Source organism: Chelonoidis abingdonii, chromosome 1 (assembly GCF_003597395.2).
Source record: "Chelonoidis abingdonii isolate Lonesome George chromosome 1, CheloAbing_2.0, whole genome shotgun sequence".
NCBI lineage: Eukaryota > Metazoa > Chordata > Testudines > Testudinidae > Chelonoidis > Chelonoidis abingdonii.
This window is the reverse complement of record NC_133769.1, coordinates 275,240,361-275,256,992: the sequence shown is the minus strand read 5'-3', so window position 1 is coordinate 275,256,992 and position 16,632 is coordinate 275,240,361. Positions and strand designations below refer to the sequence as shown.

General features: G+C 37.7%; 1 protein-coding gene across 1 annotated transcript in view; it reads right to left on the bottom strand.

Annotated features, from left to right (window-relative positions):
- Positions 1–952: 952 nt before the first annotated feature.
- Positions 953–16,632, bottom strand: part of ABCC4 (ATP binding cassette subfamily C member 4 (PEL blood group)) — a 235,733-nt gene continuing 220,053 nt past the window's right edge. The window contains exons 30-31 of the mRNA XM_032785946.2: positions 9,362–9,496; positions 953–2,413 (exon numbers count right to left, since the gene is read on the bottom strand). Coding sequence (XP_032641837.1) covers positions 2,306–2,413; positions 9,362–9,496 — 243 coding nt within the window. The 3' untranslated portion in view covers positions 953–2,305. The remainder of the gene's footprint in view (positions 2,414–9,361; positions 9,497–16,632) is intronic.

The window sequence follows — 16,632 nt, the reverse complement described above, 5'->3', positions numbered from 1 at the left end:
CCCTTGATCCATGCACATGATTCTCCTGAATATTGATGGAAATTATGGGCATAGATTCACAGTACAATATGGCCAGATGCCTGCACTTTTGCAGTATGTTTAAAAGCTCCAGCATATCACACACAGTATGCATGACTCTCCTCTTATCTTGTTGTAAACCCAAGACATAAATCCATGCAAGGCCATAGAATTGCACCACTGTAAAACAGGGTTAGGTGAGATTAGGACTCACCCCAATAAAAGGGTCTGAATGTGAGACCCTTATGTTAAATAGCACTATATCAAATGCCACCCTATTGAATTTAATGGGAGTAATTGTGGAGTAAGATGCTACTCATCGAGGGAAAGGGTGTCAGAATCTGCCCAAGCAGAAAAGTATTTCACTTTGAAACAATAAAAGAGTATTACTAGGAGCCAGATGCCACACCTGTGTAGATGGGCAAATGAAAACAAAATGCAGCAAAAATGGATCATTTCTGCTGTGTAGGTGGTCCATACCACAAAGAACCCACATCCAGGGATGCCACAACCCTTCGAATGTCGCAGAGCAGAGATCTGTAGCAGCTGGTCTCTACTTTGAATTTTGGCATAAGTGGGTGTGAAAGGGTGTGGCTGGCAGGACACATCCACAATAGTGCTACATGCTAAATCCTTTACTGGATCAGGACCTAACTTAAGAACACAGAATACAGATCTTTTTCCTTAAATTCTTCTCAATATCAGTAGGGATACTCAAAATTACAAAAACAACAAGGAGTCCTTGCGGTATCTTAGACACTAAAACATTTGGGGGGTCAGTGCTAACGAGGCCAATTCAATTAAGGTGGAAGTGGCCTATTCTCAACAGTTGACAAGAAGGGGTGAATATTAAGGGAAGGAAAATTACTTATGTAGTGCTAACGAGGCCAATGCAATCAAGGTGGATGTCGCCTATTTCCAACAGTTGACAAGAAGGTGTGAGTATCAGCAGAAGGAAAATTACTTTTTGTAGTGACTCATCCACTCCCAGTCTTTATTCAGGCCTAACTTAATGGTGTCCAGTTTCCAGCACTGACCTCCCACTTGGTAAGGCAACTCCCATCTTTTCATGTGCTGTAATATTTATACTGCTTACTGTATTTTTCACTCCATGTGTCAGATGAAGTGGGTTTTAGCCCACAAAAGCTTATGCCCAAATACATTTGTTAGTCTCCAAGTGCCACAAGGATTCCTTGTTATTTTTGCTGATACAGACTAACACAGCTACCACTCAGAAACCTGTCAAAATTACAAGTGATACTTTTCTATCCATGAGAGCCGAAATGGCAACTTCACAAAGCTTATTTAAACAGAATTCCGGATGCAAATTTTTTAAATGCATTAATTTAAAACAGTAAAATAAAAAAGCATATTTAATGAATTTGCTGTGTACTCTGCAGGTGGAGATTTGGCTTGAATTGTATTAAGGCACAATAAATGCAAATAATGTATACATTTTCACAATGTGTTTTGCAGAAGATAACTTTCCACTACATAGTGTTTACTGATGACAAGTCTTTCAATAAGTATTTCGTCTAGTTAATTTAATACTTTTTTCTTTGATTAGCTGGATAAAAAGAGGAATGTATATTAAATTATTTAAATATTGGTGCAGTGCAAAATATAAGCAAAATGCAACCATTTTCTTCTAAAATACAGTAGATTGATATTGATTTTCAGCATTTGGATCTTAGCAAAGGAAAACTGAAATTTTTACGTTAATTTCTGCACACCATACCTGTATTATGTTTTAATTTTAAAATTTATATTTACAACAATATGTGAACTTATCTCTATAAAAATATATTTTTGGTTGGTTCAGTTCTTGTTTCTGCCAGTTTGCAAAACTGCTTTAAAAAGATGGAGTATATAATAAGTACTGCATTAGAAAATGGCGTGTTATATTATCAAAACTGCTGTAAGACAAATTTTAAAGTGACACTAAACAAATTGATTTTACATTCTTTCCAAATGGGAAAATAGAGAAACTCCAGGTTTTCTAATAATCTCTAAAACTGCACCCTGGAATTGTTAGATGCTTTGCATCTGTGATTTAAATATGAAAGTCTTTGCAATGTAACTTTCAAAAAAAAACCCTAGGTCTGCCTAATTCCTTTAGCAATGGAAATGTATTTAAAATTAAAGAAAGAGCTAGATGAAACATTTTTCTTAATATTAAATATGATGGTTGTCTAGTGCAAAAAGCTCCACTCTAAACACTGTCAGTCATCCAGTTCAGCTGGTTTCCGGTTTGCATTCTACAGAAAGCAATCACGTCTACGCTGGATCACAGGGCAGTTTCACATAAGATTAATCCTGAGGCAGCATCTATTGAAGAATCTGTGACAACTTGACCATTCTGAATAACTTCTGGGTAATTTTTACTGAAGTAGACCTAGAAAAGAAAACGTCCATATACTGATTAATTTTACCCATCACTGTTAAACATTTTTTAGTTTCAAAAGACATAGTTCTCCAGATTAATGCAATGTAAGCACAGAAATTAATTTCCTTAAGGAAACTGAACAGGAACTTTAGTTTAACAAAATTCAAGAAATAGCTCCTTCCTCACTGAGAAATTACTAAAATTACTCTCTGATCAGAATAAAGTGTAACTGATTCCTCACATGACCTGTAGATCCACTCAAGTTCTGATAATTCAGATCAATAGATATATTTTATCACTTTGCATTAAACAGATAAGTAAAATTATTTTACGGGCTCAAAACATGGAGATAAATTAAAAACAGGGTGACAAAGAGGCTGGGAAATCTAGAGTCTGCACAAGGGTTTCTCATTTTCACACATAAAATGAACATAATGGATTTGAATGTTAATATCAGGTTGTAATCCTTATATTTTACAAACTATGATTGACAACCATTGAAACTTCACAGTATATGTATGAAATATCCCAGCGTTTAATTTGTGCTGCAGAGCAGTTATAGGGACTATAGAAATGTGATCTCTGGATAGTGTTCCACAATAATGAAAGGAGAAGCAAAAGCCTTAACAATGACTCAACCAAGCAACTTCTCTAAAATGTAAGATGATACCAAATAATAGGACAGTTCTTTGCCAAGCCTTTGAGTTCTTGAATTCTACCAATTTCTAGCTGAACTAGAAGAGATACAGGTTTCCTGATAAATGTATAATCAGAACATAAAGGAAATGAAATGCTGTCAAGTTTCACTGTTCCACAATCATCAGTTTTTAGTAGCTGTATCATATCTCTGTTCCTTGACAGATGCGCATAACAAAATGAAATAATGTCAAGACTTGTGTGCTCTTATCTGAAAATGTGTTTGGGTGAAAAAGGACTTCAAATGTAATTTTTTCAAAGAAGAATGTGAAAACTTTTGTTTGAGCCTTTAAAAAACAGAAAATACGCTATCTTTCTGAGGCTGACATGTGTCACAAGTTAGGTCTCATATTCAAACTGTCCTGAATATATATGGCTTGTGAAACATTTCTCCTATTTATATTTTGGGGGCACTGTCAACAAAGTTACCTTTGCCTGATAATTATGTTATTTTCATATATGAATAAATGTATAGGACATATGATATAATAAAGAAATAGCTGTATTATACAAACCCTTCTATATGTATGAATGTCTCTCTTTGTGTACACACACACACTAATGCAGTGTATTTGTACAATTTTCAAAGAATATTAAGGTTTTGATTTGAATCAACAAAAGGACTGGAAGTCAAGTATTCTCCAGTAACCAGCCATAATGGGGCGCACTAAAGGAAAATTAATCTAGTGCCTAGCTGCATCTACATATTGGAGGTTAGAGCATTTCCATCTTTCTACTGATCTAAGACATAATTTTAACATACTTTTACTGTAGCTTTTGACAGTGAATTCTCTTAAGGAAAGGTAATAGAAAACCTCAGCACATTACCGAGGATACAATGAAATGGCAGTAGCTTTTCAACCATCTCACTGTAAGCATATGGGAATCCTTCCCCTCGGCCGGATATTGCAAGATGCAGAATGCCCACAGTTCAAGTGTGGAAGGGACACAGGGCCTCACATAAAGCAGGTCTTCCACTAACATTAACAGGACCGTAATGGCATTAAAACTTCTAAAACGTAATGACTCTGCAGCCACAATAGCTGATATTTAAATATAGATCTGTAAGCAAAAATCTTGCTTTTATCAATATATCCAAAGACTGTTAATACAGTAATTGCGCATTCCTGGTGCCACTGAAGTCAGCAGCAAAGCATCCCTTTACGTCAGGATTGGAATCCAAATGGTAAATGTTGTTTATCTGAACAAATCATTGCTGAGTGTGCAGCAGTGGAGTAAACTAAACTAAACTCAATGAACACGTTATGCCTTCTGACAATAATTTTTCTTTTTCTTATGATGATCTCCTAACAGCTCCTGTTAAATTGAACATAGATAACAACAATGTTCACTTAGGGCTCAATCTTGCAGAGAAGTTTGGAGGTGGCTGAGCAGTGTCGCACAGCATTCAGACTCATAAGCAATTCTGAGCATGCTCAGCAGGGTGGACTTGAGCTGCATCATACTAAGCCAGGGTTGCTGCCTTTTACATTTGCAGAAGAATCATAAGGAATGCTAAGCGGCTGAAATGGGCAGAATTGGAAGAGGGAGGTGTTAGAAGCTGACCCAAAATTTTCAGAAGCAACTACTAAACTTGAGTGCCTGCATCCTTGGATATCTAACCTGAAACATGTAAGGGGGGCAACTTTCAGAAAATTAGGTCCCTTTAAGTTGTCTCAAGGTGGACAGTGAAAATTGAAGACAGTCCATCACTGGTGACTTATGAAAATCTTGGCCCTGATGCTAAAGTGTGCATTCCATGCATTTAAATCAGATGCACAGCTGCCCTACTGCTCCATAAAACTTACTGTAACCTGCAGCAACTTGTTGCCAGAGTATGCTCTGCTGCAGGATCCAAGCAAGGTCAATGTAAAACTCAGAAATGCCTATCAGCCAACAAAGCCACACGCTGAACCATTTTGGTAAGGCAAACCATTGTCAAATAAGTATATGGTTTGAAAAAGATTACAATCCAATTCTTACCATTATTTAAAGTGCAGCTGGTTTTGGATATCTGAATGCCTTAGGAACCACAGTAGGAACTTATGAGAACACAACAACAAACATATCACAACAGAAAGAGGAGACATTAGGATCAGCTCTTCTAACACATCCTGTGTTAGTGTGCAAGACGCACAGGGGACACTAATAAAGGAATCCGTAGTTAAGCTTCCTACTCCTTTCACAACTGTGCCATATCTGTAGTTTTGAGCAGTTGCTGAGATTCTCTTTACTCCCATATTTTGGATGAGGAGCTAACAGGTACCATGCTCTGCTCCCTTAGCAGATACTTAGCTTGTATCTACCCTCTAGCCCAGTAGTTACCAAACTGTTTCACAGCATGAATCACATTCTAAGAGAGATTGGTTCATGGATCTCTTCCCTTCCTGTATACAATCACATAACACTCCTGTATCAACAGCAGGTGATTACATAGACAAGTACTAGGCAATTCTATTATATATTTTGAGCTGTCCTTGAATGCAGTTTTGCAACTGGAAACAAAAGGAGACATCACCATATGGTCAAACTCTCTGCAGATGACAGTTTCAGAGTCTTGGCTCTAGCCTGTCCATTCTCTGCAGGATTGAGCCCTAATTTCCCATGAAGTGGTTTTAGCTTTGTAGACAAGCACTGATTTAGAACTTTTAATTCTGTTTATATACATTTAATTGGTTCCTTTAAACATAATTTCTATAAATTCCAGATATATCAAATTTACTTTTTTTGTTTGTTTTTTATATAATTATCATACAGAATATGATGAACCCTGTTCTCTAATAATGTATCAAAATACAATTCACCATTCCACATCCTGGGAAACACAGCATGCTCTGGAATACATTCTGGCTGGGATCATGAACAAAGATTTGTTTCCAGAGTTCTGAAATTCGTGCTACATAGGAGAGTTATAATATAAGATCTGCTTTGCTTTTGCCATTCAATAAACCTGTAAATTAGTACACATAATTATAAATAAGGCCTTGTGTACTCTGTAGCTGTAGAATTTGCTGCAGAATACACCCCTGGCTGCTAAATTGTATTCCAATCGAATCTCCTTAGACATCACTGCTGTGAAGAAAACACTGAAAGTGTGAACTTATGCAGTGGTCTCCTCCTGCATCTACAGAAAACCAGAAACAATAACCTAGAGGGGCATGATGTGCCTCGTTCATTGAAATCTGTGGACTCTTTAATGCCTTCGCTCCATTTTTCCAAGATGTCAAAGAATTGCCTATTTTTACTATGCAATTCTCCACTTTGCTGCAGCCAGGCATCGGCCATTTTGTTTCCTGAATCTCAGCCATGCTGCCTGCCCAGTGTTCTCCAGCCTTCCCTACAAATTGGATTCTAATGCATGCTCCTGATACTGTTCTATGAAGCCAGGCAGCGATATCCAAGGGAGCCAGAACTGGAGTTCAGTTTGCTGTCAGGTAATGGGGAAAGCCAGCAGCATAGTTTGGCAAGCTGGGTTGCCTTGATAAGATTGCAGCAACGGTTGCGTTGAGAGACTGAAACAAACTGCAAACTCCTTTCTTCACGGACACACATTTGGGGGGTAGTAGAAAGGAGAGGAGAACAGGAAAGAGGTTCAGCTCTAGTGAAGTCATCTAGCACAGGTCAGAAGCCAGGGCAGATGGGCTGCCTGCAGATCATACCAAAGAGATTGTGAGAAAGGTCAAGAGAGAATAGGGACTGGGACAAGGACAGGCTGGAGGGGTCGGGGCAGAAGTGTCTGTCACTAAAGCCATTAAAGTCTCCTCAGAATCTGGAATAGAAACCAGGATTCCAGAGTCAATATTCCTCTCTACTTAGCAAATAGCTGTATAACCAGCTGGCAAAATTTGTGCTGGCCTACACAGAAGATAACAACCTACTACTGAGGTCAGCTACTCCTTTAGCTCAAGTAGCAGAGCTCTGAGTGGTGGATCTAAAGATTCAGATTGAGTAGGGGGTTGAATTAGATAACTTCCTGAGGTCTCTTCCAACCCATGGAACAGTCAAACCACTGTGTAGGAGACCATACAATTCCATGTGATGGAATTTGATTTTTCAGGTTGCTTTTTTAAAAATCCAGGAAGTTACATACAAAAGACTACCTTAATGTTAAGACTGCAAAGTCAAATAGTAACAATATGGCAATATCACAATAAAGTTGCCTGTGCAATCTTAATTCTCCCCCTTGGTCATATGCATTATAGTATGCTTTTTAATTACATGATCACATACTGTTTGTTCATAGGGTCCCTGCATCTTTCGGTGCACAACATGAGCCTGTTCTGAGAATAAAGCAGGGTTGTGTACTGAAGGAGGCTGTTGTCTGTAGGACTCCTGCCTTGCTTGTTGCAGAAGTTGGAAAGCGTATAGCGAATGAGGTGGGCAGAAAAAAAGGAGAGTCTCATGGTTAAGACAGTTGACCACCAATCCGGAGAATGGGATTCTATCCCTGCCTCTGCCACAGAGATCCTATGTCAGGGATGAGCAAACTATGATCCAGGGGCCACATCCGGCCCTTCAGACATTTTAATTTGGCCCTCGAGTTCCTGCTGGGGAACAGGGTCCAGGGTTTTCCCAGTTCCGGCGCTCTGGCTGGGGAGCAGGGTCATGGGCTTGCCCTGCTCCATGCATGTTGTGGCTCCGCATGGCTCCTGGAAGCAGTGGCATGTCCCCTCTCTGGCTCCTACATGTAGGGGCAGCCAGGAGGCTCTGCACACTGCCCTCGCCCAAGTGCTGCCTCCGCAGCTCCTATTGGCCGGGAACCATGGCCAATAGGAGCTTCAAGGGCGGCACCAGCGGACAGGGCAGCATGCTGAACTGCCTGGTCACACATCTGTGTAGAAGCCGGAGGAGGGACACACCACTGCTTCCGGGAACTGCTTGAGGTAAGTGCCACCCGGAGCCTGCACTCCTGACCCCTTCCTGTGTCCCAACTTCTTGTCCCAGCCCTGATTCTCCTCACCCTCCAAACCCATCAGTCCCAGACTGGAGCACCTCCTGCACCCCAACCCCTCGTCCCCAGCCCCACCAGGGCCTGCACTCCCAGCCGGAGCTGCACCCTCCTCCTCCCCCACTCCAACCTCTTGCCTCAGCCCAGAGCCTCCTCCCACACTCTGAACTTCTCATTTCTGGCCCCAGCCCAGAGCCCACACCCCCCTTCCAAAACCCAACCCCCAATTTCTTGAGTATTCATGGCCTACCATACAATTTACATACCCAGATGTGGCCCTCGGGTCAAAAAAAGTTTGCCCACACCTGTCCTATGTGATGCTGAGCAAGTCACTTAAACCAAACTTGTCAGGGGTGGTCATTAACTGTGTGTTCCTCATTTCCTAGGTGCCCAATTTGCGAGAACTGGAGTTTAATTTGTAGACATGCTAAGCATTCACAGCTGCAACAGAAATCAGTGGGAGCTGTATTCAGAACAAAAGTGCTGTAAAATGCAAAATTCTTTTAAAAAACTCAGGCTGCAGGCTTATCAAATTGGGCACCCAAAATTAATATACGTTTGATCTTAATGTCTCTGTGTCTCAGTTCCCCATCTGTAAAGTGGGGATAATACTACCGCCTCATCTCAGAGGGGCGTTGTGGAAATAAATCAGTAAATGTTTGTGAAGCACTCAGACGCTGTAATGTTAAGCGTCATAGAAAAGCTCATGAGGAAATTAATAATTCTTTATTCAGAGCTGGTTTAAATAGTGTGCAATAAATAAGGCCTGGAACCACACAATGAACAATGAAGAGAAAGCAAAATATTGAACAGCCACTCATTCAATGAGCACCATTCGTCTTGTGCACTGAGCAAGGAAAAGATAATAAGTGATCATATAACTAACAGCTGTGTCACAAGGGGGCCAAATTTAGGTTGCATGGGCAACCTTAATTTTGTCATTTTCTAACTTCTGAGTGCTTGACCTCACAACCTTAATGTTCTTTCAGGGTCATTTTTTTTTCTGAGTCATGTATGTCTATAACATACTCTGACACACTATATTATTTATACATGAATATATGCACAAACACATACAGATGCAAACAATCCCAAGCACAATCTTTCAACTCAGAACATATAACATTTTGAGATCTGGATGTATATTATTTTATATCCAAGTAATAAAGTACAGTATATAAGGGTTTAGAATTGAAAAACTGGTAGACCCTTAACTACAGGAGTGGATGGGGCCTGCTCTAATATGGAATATGCTAACTTGTGAAAAATAAGACTAGAGACACAAACTTAATTACAACTTCTTTTAAAACTACCTGTTTTGCTGTTTCAATCAGAGCAGCAGCTTCAGCCTTGCCCACTTGTTGCACCATCTTGTAGAACAGGCTCTCTTTTTCTTGTAGCAAAATGTATGGCTCATTATATTCTTTTAGTCTTCCTGCATCTAAAACCTGTTAATCAGCAGCAACACACCTATTAACACATGAAATTCTGAAACAACATATTATAGGTAATTCACTACAACAGTAGGGATGGTAGGTGGGTTTTTTAGACTGTATTCTTTGATTTAATGTTAAAATGCATTATATGAATTGAAGGTTGAAGATAAAAATATCCTTTTAGTGGGAGCATGGTATATTTTCTGTTTCTAGACCAGGGATTATGTTGGGAAGATACCTACCCTGAATCTATTCTTTACTCATAATAAAGATGAGGTACTATCAGAGACAGAGGTGTCAAAACAAGAAGTGCTAGAACAAATTTATAAATTAAAAAGCAACAAGTTGTTAGGCCAACAATACACACTCAAGAAATTTTGAAAAAAAGAGTAAAGTCGGTGAGCTGCTAGGAAATATGTGCAGTCTCTCATTACAATCAGCCACTCTGCTAAAGAACTAGAAGGTAGCAAATATTGTACATATATAAATATATTTAAAAGATACTGAAGGGGTGATCTGGGGAATTACAGACTATGAAGTCTTACTACTTTCCTTGGTAATTTGATCAAAATTATAATTAAAAATAGAATTATAAAGTACTTAGTAAATCACGATAAATTAAGGATCTAACCACCTTGGCTTTTGCAAAGGAAAATTATGCCTCACGAATTTATTAGAATTCTTAAAATGCATCAATAACACAGCAGATAAAGGAGAACTGGTTGACAATTTATTTGGATTTTCAAAAGGCTATTGAAGGAACTAAGTACGCACAGTACTAGAGACGAAGAATGTTCATTGCTCAGGAAGGAACGCACTAAGAGACAGAAAACAAAGAGTTGAAATAAATGGTCGATTTTTACCATGACAAAAGCAGGATACCACAAAGTTCCATACAATGACTGATGTTCAATATATTTATTTGTCGTCTGGAAAAGAGGTGATTAGTGAGGTGGCAACACTTGCAGATGATACAAAATTATTCAGGTAAGTCTAGACCAGAGAGAACTGTCAACAACTTCAGGGGACCCTAACGAAAATGAATGAGCACCACAGTAGCAGATGAAAATCAATTCTGACAAATACAAAATAATGCATATTGGAGAGAATGCTTAACGACTCATATACTCTACTGAGTTCTAAAGTAATTATATGACTCAGGAAAAAGACTTGGATATCATGGTGTACAAACTATATTCTAAGAGCAGTAGCAGTCAAGATATCAAACAAAATGTTAGGATGAAGAGGGGAATTGAATGGAAAATAATATAGAAAATATTTTTTATTATATAAATCAATGATATGCACTCACCTAGAATACTGTACCCGGTTTTCAAAAAGGATACAGCAGGAAGACAGGGACAGACGATGGGAATGATTAGAGAGACAAAAACTCATATGGAGAGATGTTAAAGAAGTTGGGATTATTTACTTTAAAGAAGAGATGAATAAGAAGGAACATGATAAAAGTATTCAAAATAGTAAGTAATATGGAGAAGGTATCTCAAAAACATGTTCTCCCTGTCTCATAACACAAGACCAGCAGACACTCATTGAAATGGAATGGTGGCAAATTTCAAAACAATGATGAGGAAACTGCTTCATATAATGCCTAACCTGCCTATAGGGCTCATTGTGACAAGATATCATTGAGGCCAAGAGGTTAAGAGGATTCAAGAATGGACTGGATGTTAATATGGATAACAAGAACATATAGAATTATAATAGTAAATAATAAAAAAAAAGGTAGGAAGCAATATAAGATGTCATATTTTAGATTGTAAGTCAAACTCTTACTCTTAGGGGTTAGGAAAAAATGGCCCATGAAATAGGTAATTCCAGAATAGTTAGGTTTCTCATAGTTTTCGCTAAAGCTGCTAGTACTGGTGACTGTCAGTGGCAGAATACAGGACTAATTGGACCAATGGACTGATCCATGTGGCAGTCCCACGTAAGAATTAGGCATTGTTGATTCTTTCTGCTAATGTGTTTTAAATATCTTGACCTAGCACTGGGAAATTCAAGCTCCCAATCTAAACTACCAGTTAAATTATAATGTACCAGTTATTATACATTTAGAAGTATAATATGATGCATTATATTTGAACATATGACAATCAAGATCATACGTAGCAATTATTACAAATATAGTTTGCAGAGAAGTAGCCACAGACTTTTTTCCATTTAAAAAACCTTCCATAGTAAAGAAAAATGCAAAGTATATGCAATGAATTCCTCTAGAAAACAATATATATCCAGTATTGTTATGTGTACGGATGTACAAAGTGTTAATGGAAAACTTTTTCAAGTTATATTACACAGCACATAAATCACTCTTACTCTATAATAAATGCTCAAAGTATGTCACCTGGGCAGGTATTAATTATACATGCAGATATTTCAATATTCTTACACCCATCAGTATTAATCTGCATATTTAAGGGTAAATTACAAAACATAATTTTCATTAAAATCTTTCTTCTACTGTAGTAAATCATAGTTAAATGCAGCTTTCTTAAGCATTTAAGGATAATTGAATCTATCATGTATACAGTACATACATAATAATTAAGATGAACTATAATTTGGCATTCCAAGTTAGGTGCCTTGAATGTGCAATTTTTTTTTTTTTTTAAAAGGATAGCACTTTATTATGTAACCTCTCCTTATGAAATCAAAGACAAAGCATATTCTCTAAATATAGGATGCTTTCTCTCTCTCTCTCTCTCTCTCTCTGTGAATTATGTAGATAATATGAAGCTATTTCCTATGTAAAATACTGTTTTATACTCACATGGACTACAGATTGTGCTAAAGCTACAAAGAACTTTGTGAACATTACAAAAAACAAACTACTGGATAAAATTGAAAGCTTTTGACCTCTAAAGGCCCTAAATGGCCTGGGAGCTACTTACTGAAAGACTGCATCTCTTCTGTGCCATGCTATTGCCACAGCTACATTCAAAAGGGACAGATGAGATGGTGCCCCCAGTATCAGAGGGCAGCGGTTGATGTTGCATTATCCATACACACTACTCAGCTTTGGAACTCACTCTCCACTTAAGTTTAAAACAGCTCTAGTTTATCAACCTTTGGAGCAGCATGAAAGGCCCATATGCTTTCGCTAGCTGTGAGGAAACAGGAAGGCTGCGGTGGGAGTTCTTAATAATTTAAAATATGTTTTTCACTGCCGGATTTTCATTAGTAGATATGAATGCTGATTAATGGTTAAAGGGCGGGGGGGCGGGGCCCTAGAGGTATGGTCTATTTGGTGCTTATATTTAAGAATAGTCCATGAATGCCTAGAGTAAAAGATAGGCACTCTTCTTTAAGTGGCCAAATATAAAAATCAAAATAAATAAAATACTTTGGCCAAAAGTCACACTCTGAATGAGTAGTACTTTACTCCAAGAGTTAGTTTAATGATATTAAAATCAATATCATTATTTGCAAAATAAGTTGCTACTCAGTATAAGACAGAATCTGGCCCTTAACCACTAACACTTATCTTCTGATCAAATTACATCCAAAGTGTAACCCATACCACCATGCAATATGACTAAATACAGCCCAGACACTTTCCCAGGTAGTTGTACCTTTGAATTTGGTCCAGAAAAGCCAGACACACTCTCAGTTAGCAAGATCAGACAGGAGTAAGAAAGCATGGAGGCAGGTGTTGGTGTTACACTGATATCAAGATCTGACTTCAGTCTAAGTGCCGGCACAGATTTTATCTGACACCGTGGACAAATCACTTAATTTCTCAGTGCCTCAGTTTCACTATTTGTAGCCTCAGAGGGATGTTGTAAGGATTATGAACTGCTTGCAAAGTTATTTGAGATCTTTGGATAAAAACACTTTATAAACCCAAAGTAGTAGTATATAAATTAGGGCCTGATTCTCCACTGCCTTGCACCTTGTGCATCATTTATTTATGCCTGTGCAAAGTGAGTGTAAAAAGCAACCATTTTGATTTGGCAGCATTTTTTACCCACTTTGCACTCATTCTGCCCTGGTATACATGACTACACAAGGAATAAAGCTGAGGAAAGTCAGACCCTTATGTCTAATCTTGTCATTTACTTCCGTGGGGCTATTTTCCTGAGAACAAATAACTCACTTGAGTATGAGTTTACAAGGCAGGATCTTGATGATCACACACAGGACTATATGAAAGGTAATCTTTAAAGTTAATGGAAGACATTGATCCACCTTAATATGCAAAGTGTATGTGATTATAATTTATTTCTGCCCAGAATGCCATTTGTATTCAGACAGTATTGGCCATACAGTTTTTACTTTAAAAATGTGTAAATGTGTCTCTTGGTTCTTGAATGGAGTCCCCTAGCCACTTCTGAACCACAGAATGTTTCATCTGAGTTGTGGACTCTTCTTGGGGTGAATAGCTGTCATCCGCCTCATCACACACAATTTAGTGTGAGAGTTACCAAAAAGGAATAGTACTAGATTGGATAGAAGGCACTACTAAAGTTTAGTTTGACAAAGAAAGAGAGAGATCAACAAAGAAAAGAGTGGGGAAGTGTTTAACAAAATTAGAGGAAAGCAGTAATTTTACAGTGACTTGCAAAAGCAAATTTGGAAGTGCAGTGTTATCCATACAAAAATATATCTTCCCCACGGCCTTTCTAGCCAGCCTCTGGGGGCTATTTGCTTTTGCCACAAAAATATTTCTGAGCTACGTTTTTATAAAGATTTATTTTTATGCCACAAGTTTGTTGGTCATTTTTTCTCTGGTATCTATTGCAATAGTATGTTTCCTCCCCTTAACTGGTGCAATTTTTAAGGATTATTTTTTATAAATTTCATTTTTATTTATTAACCTGGACCCACTCTGTGCAAAAGTAGATTTTTTCACTATCTGTGATCTTAAAGAATGATGCATTCTGAGTGTCCACGGCAAAGAAAACTGGCCAGCAGACTTCAGGAACATTATTTTTTGCTTAAGATTAGTTTAAATTTATTATGTACTGAACTTCCCTCACAGACTGATTATTTTGGACATTGAGCACATTTTGGTTGCTCATTCTGTATTCATGCTTACTGCTGCAGCTCACTTAATGAATGTAGAAAAATATAAGCCAAAGTATAAAATACAGGATAAAGAAAAGTTAAGTTAAATCTAGAGGTCTTTTTGGCAAAGAGCAAAAGGGGTTTAAAAGACTTTGAAGACAAAGAAAGTACATACTATAAAAAAAAAGATTTGATTTACGCATCGAAATGTAAGTGACAAAGCACGTGAACTATGTTTCTTTGTATATCCCTGTATCTGTCCCACATTACTGAGTTATGCAGGACTTGGTGAATTCAAATGACCTACATTCACGGTACTCTATATAAATACTTATTTTGAAAGTGAATAATAGTTTTCTTCTAACATGATCTGTGTTATCTGCATTATCTCATCAAGCTAATGTATCACAAGCCATAGATTAAGGTAAAGCATACAGCCTTTGAAAGTGGTCTAACAAATATTGTGTAACTGTGGCTATCCAACAGAGAGACAAAAGATAAACTTTTTTTTTTAAACTTTGTATATATTATTTTCTAACTTTCAACAATGAAAGCAGCCAAAGAAATAGAATCACTACAGTTATAAAACATTCTGAGAAAAATAGATTACAAGGGAATAGTGGTGTATTTCAATTATTAAAGAATGAATAATATTCACCATATAACCACAGGGAAAATGGGACATTCAAGGGTTGACCATAAATATTTTTATTTCCAATTAAAAAGGAAACTAATTCAAGCAAATTTTCTCCTGGGGAATATATCTGAATTAATTTGGATTTAGGGAGCACATAACTAAACAACAAAATTATTATAAAGTTCAAAATCCTACTAGGGAAAAATACTTTAAACAGTTATCCTCAGAGGACACATCAAGCTGATCTTCAACAAAATGCTGGCAAGAGAGGAGTACTTAGGAGACACTTAATTGCATCATAATTATAAGAAATATATTTTATCCAAGACTCTAGATAATGCATAGTTTTGTGGGAAAGAATTCAGCAGCTTGTGTCTCAGTTTGAATAAATGCAGATTTAAGTTTTAAGCCTTTTCCTCTTCATCATGATTTGCCTAGCTGGCTCAGAAACTTATACACATTTGTCACAAAAATCATTTTGTAGATCTCATCCTTCCTGGTACACAATTGTGACCTGAGGATACAAAGAAGACTGCAAATATAGTTCAGGAATAATTTTCAAAGGTTTTACTCTCCACACATGATATAAATGTTCCTCACACCCGTCCTGAGATTTGGTACAACTATTCCACTGTTAAAAGCAGCTCAAATTTGGCACTGATTTCACATACAGAACTGCTTGCTGTATTTCCCCCCACCCTTGTACAGTGCTGAGCATAACTTTATTTATTTGATTTGAACAGTTGTCTTTTCATGCTCCTAATCATTTCTCCAATGTCCAGATAGGACTATGGTGTGACAATGCCACTGACCATTAGGATTCTGAATACGCTCTCTCCCCACTTTCTGGGGGAGAAGTAATGCTAAGTAGTCCTGTTCTAGAATCTGGACTGGTGGGACTGCTTAGTCTTAAATTATAGCTCACTGGAAGTTGACCATGCTACAATCCATTAGCAAATTGCTCTAGCCCAACAAAATATGAGTTACCTCCACTCATCAACCTTTACTAGTAGGTGCTTAACAGGCTAGTCTTTTTCTATTTGCCCATTTGATTGCAGACATCTGTAGCTAGCTCTTATGGCATAACAAAAATCATAGCCATGTGCAAACTACTGAAATCCCTACACTGGTGGCCATCATCTGATACCAACACCTCATGTATTCTGTGTTGGGCAAAGATGTCTCCGTGTAGTAGCCATGGTGGAAGTTTTTGCATTCTTCAGTTTCTGCAACTCAAAACAAAAAATGGCTGGAAGTTAGCTAATGTAACGCCAATATTTAAAAACGGCTCTAGAGGTGATCCCGGCAATTACAGACCGGTAAGTTTAACGTCAGTACCAGGCAAATTAGTCGAAAATTAGTTGAAATAATAGTTAAGAATAAAATTGTCAGACACATAGAAAAACAAACTGTTGAGCAATAGTCAACATGGTTTCTGTAAAGGGAAATCGTGTCTTACTAATCTATTAGAGTTCTTTGA